This window comes from Terrapene carolina, unplaced genomic scaffold, assembly GCF_002925995.2.
Source record: "Terrapene carolina triunguis isolate 2854851 unplaced genomic scaffold, T_m_triunguis-2.0 Scaffold751, whole genome shotgun sequence".
NCBI classification, from domain to species: domain Eukaryota; kingdom Metazoa; phylum Chordata; order Testudines; family Emydidae; genus Terrapene; species Terrapene triunguis.
Window position 1 is genome coordinate 194,795 of NW_020665102.1, and position 3,417 is coordinate 198,211.

Sequence of the window (3,417 nt, forward strand, 5' to 3'; positions counted from 1 at the left end):
CCCGGGGTTTGTTTTTGGCTCCCCCTTCCCCCCACTTCCCCCCCGGGGTGCTCAGAACACTACATCGGCGTGAGGGGGGGATTATTTAAAGGGAGGGAGAGGAATTGACAGAAGCGGGGTGGGAAGCCTCCCTAAGCATTTTTTGAATGTCCCCCCAAACCCTGCAGAGGATGGGGTCCCCAAAACCTGGCCATTGTGGGTCTCAGAGCCCCCCCCAAAGTCCCTGCAGATCTCAGGTCCCTCTGAAAATGGGGGGGGGGGGCCCAAACCCAGCAGAAAACAGAATCTCTGCCCCCTCTCCCTGCAGGCCACCCCTCCCCCTTTTTAGCCTCTCCTGGGTCAAAAAGGCTAGTGAGTGAGGGGGGGGGGCACAGCATCCTGCTGCCTTCTCATTGGTTGAGGTGACCCTGAGCTGTCTGCTTCCTGTTGTGTGGTTCCCCCCCCCAGCTGTGGGGCAGCTGTTGCCAGGGGCGATGCCCCCCTTCTGGCCCCACCCCCACTCTAAAAGGGCCCCTATCTGCCCTGCTGTTTGGAGGATGGGGCCCACCTGGCCGAGGGGCGGAGTTGCTCCCCTTCTTCCCCCCCCCCCTGCTGTGGATCCAGGGAGGCCCGAGGGCCCCCCTGCTGGAGCTCTCGGGGTGGGGGCAAATGGGGGGTGTCCTTGGTCACTCTCTCTTGCCCCCTTCCCCAGGTTCACCCTCCCTTGCCCTGCTGTCAAGGGGCCACTGTGCCCCTCCCACATTTGTTAATCAGTCTCAATAAAAGAAGTTTAATATGAAGCTCTGGGTCATTTCTTCTGCTGTGTCCTGCTCTGGTCTCTCCATCTCCCCCACTCAGAGTGTTCACTTCCTGTCCTAAACGGGCCTGCTTCCCCTCCCTCTTCACTTCCTGCATTGCAGGGCTGTGTTCCTGGCCCTGATCTCAGGGTTGGGCAGCAGCTGGCATGGGGGGGGGGGGGCCAGATTTCAGTGTGTGTGTGTGTGGGGGGGGGGGGGGGGTCTGGCCCATGGTACCCCCTGAGTTTGGCTCGAGGGGGAGCTCACTGCCCTGGGTTTTAATTGGGCCCAAGTGTCTGTCTCTCTCCTCCTCCTCTTCTCTTTCCCCTCCTCTCCCCCCCCCCCCCCCCCCCGCCCCCCCCCCCCCCCGGCCCGCCCCCCGCCCCCCGCGCCCCCCCCCCCCCCCCCCCCCCCCCCCGCGCGGGGGGGCCCGGGGCCTGTCCCCCCCTTTCCCCCCCGGGGCCGGGGGAGGGGCCCCCCCCCCCCCCCGCCCTGTTTTGCCACCTGGGCCAATGGGGTGGGGAGCCCCTCACTGCTCAGGCAGAGCCCTGGCCTGCAAGGGAGGGGGGGGGGGGGGGCGAGCAGAGATAGGGCCCCCGGGGGGGGGGGGGGGGGGGGGGGGGCGGGCTGTGGGGGGGGGGGGGGCAGGATCAGGCACACCCAGGGGGTGGAGCTATGCACAGGGGCAGGATGACATCCGAAGAAGTGGGTTGTAGCCCACGAAAGCTTATGCTCTAATAAATTTGTTAGTCTCTAAGGTGCCACAAGTATTCCTGTTCTTTAGACAGGGGGCAGGATCAGGCACACCCAGGGGGTGGAGCTATGCACAGGGGCAGGATGACAGACAGGGGGCAGGATCAGGCAGACCCAGGGGGTGGAGTTACATGCCAGGGCAGGATGTGACAGATGGGGCGGGGTCAGGCACACCCAGGGGATGGAGCTATGTGCCAGGGCAGGATGTGACACCCAGTGGGTGGGGCTGGGGGGGTGTCTGACCATCCCTGGGTCACACAGCAGTCCCCCCGCTTCCCCCGAATGCCCAGAGACCACACGCTGCAAGTGGCATCTCCCCATTTATTGGGGGGGGGGCGCGTCTGTGCGGGCCCCTCCCCAGAGCTGGGCGCCCCGCGGGCCAGGCGGGGGCTCACTTGTGGTAGAAGCGCTGGCCCTGGGCATGCTGGATGAAGGCATGACGCGAGGCCGGCTGGCTGCTGGCGGGGAAGCCCGACTGCAAGAGACAGACAGACAAGGGTTAACAACGGGGGGGCAGTGGACTCCTCACCCCCCCCCCCCAGGGTCACCCGGCCCCCACTCACCGTGTGGGGCTGCTGGGGGGTGGAGCCGTGGGGGAAGCTCCCGGGGGAGGCCAGGCCAGACTGTGGGGAGCAAAGACGGGTGAGTTAGAGAGGTGGGGGGCCTGGCCCCCGGAGAACGGCGTGGGGGGGGGCACGCTCACCTTGCTGGCGGGCTGCATCTGGACGGGGAGCTGGGGGCTGGGCAGCAGGGTCTGGTTGGGGTGCAGGGCCTGGGGGTGCATCGGGCGCAGGGTCGACTGCGGAGACAGGAGCAGAGTGTTAGGGGAGAGACCCCACCGGGCAGAGGCCCCTGCCCCATTCCCCGCCCCCCTGAGCCAGCCAGTCCCCACCCTGGGGCCGGGGGGGAGCCGGCGCCCCCCAGCAGGGACAGGCCCCGGAGGACTCACCGAGTCGGTGAAGCCGGACTGCTGGTTGGCATGTTCCAGTTGCTTCTGCAGGGGGATGGTTGTGCTGGGGGGGATGAAACCTGAGAGACAGAAAGAAGGGGGGGGGCAGGGCTCAATGCTGTGGAGCTCGGTACCAGAAGGGTAATGGGGGGCAGGGGGCAGGAGATAGTGGGGCAGGGCTCAGTGGACAAGGAGGAAGGGGTGTCTCCCGGCCAGGTGGGTGAGGGGGAGTTGGGGGAGTTCTCTCCTCGCTGGCCGGTGGAGGGGGTGTTGGGGGGGGGGGCCCCACCGGGGGGGGGGGGGGGGCCCGGGGGGGGGGGGGGGGGGGCCTCGCGCGGGGGCGGGGGGGTCTCACCTGGCTGGGCGGGGGGGAAGTGCCCATGGAGCGCGTACCCCGGCGGCTGCTGCGACAGGTACTGCATGGTGGGGAAGGCCGAGGGGCCTGTGGGGCAGAGAGCGGGGGTCAGAGCTGTGCCCCGGCCTGGTGCCCCCCTGCCCCCCACCCCCCGGTGGGCCCCGACTCACCGCGGATGGGCTGGCTGCTGGCGTAGCTGACGGGCACGGCCTGGCCCGGGGTGAAGTGCTGGCCCTGCCCCACGGCGTAGGGGCTGTGCCCAGCCTGCCCGCTCTGGTACTGCCCGTGCTCTGGGGTGCCGGGTGCAAAGGCCGGCTGGGTGGCAAAGTGCCGCGTCTGCTAGACGGGGGGGGAGAAAAGGGGGGGGGGGCAGCGGCCCCCCCGCGCCCCCCCCCCCCCGGGGGGGGTCCCCCCCCCCCCCCCCGGCCCCCCGACACTCACCGTGATCACGGGGGGCGCGAAGATCTGCTTGCTCCGGTCGGCCGAGATCAGTGTCCCGGCCCGGCTGTGCCCCCCGGGGCTCCCTGCGGAGAGACCAGGGTGAACCGGGGAAGGGGGGGTCCCACACTCACGCCCCCCCCCCC

At 69.2% G+C, this 3,417-nt stretch overlaps 1 protein-coding gene across 1 annotated transcript in view; it reads right to left on the reverse strand.

Moving 5' to 3' along the window:
• Positions 1-1,836: 1,836 nt before the first annotated feature.
• GPS2 (G protein pathway suppressor 2) overlaps positions 1,837-3,417 on the reverse strand; it is a 1,751-nt gene continuing 170 nt past the window's right edge. Inside the window, exons 2-8 of the mRNA XM_026660342.1 lie at positions 3,275-3,357; positions 3,004-3,172; positions 2,834-2,920; positions 2,479-2,558; positions 2,233-2,328; positions 2,093-2,152; positions 1,837-2,004 (exon numbers count right to left, since the gene is read on the reverse strand). Of these exons, the coding sequence (XP_026516127.1) occupies positions 1,921-2,004; positions 2,093-2,152; positions 2,233-2,328; positions 2,479-2,558; positions 2,834-2,920; positions 3,004-3,172; positions 3,275-3,357 (659 nt within the window). The 3' untranslated portion in view covers positions 1,837-1,920. The remainder of the gene's footprint in view (positions 2,005-2,092; positions 2,153-2,232; positions 2,329-2,478; positions 2,559-2,833; positions 2,921-3,003; positions 3,173-3,274; positions 3,358-3,417) is intronic.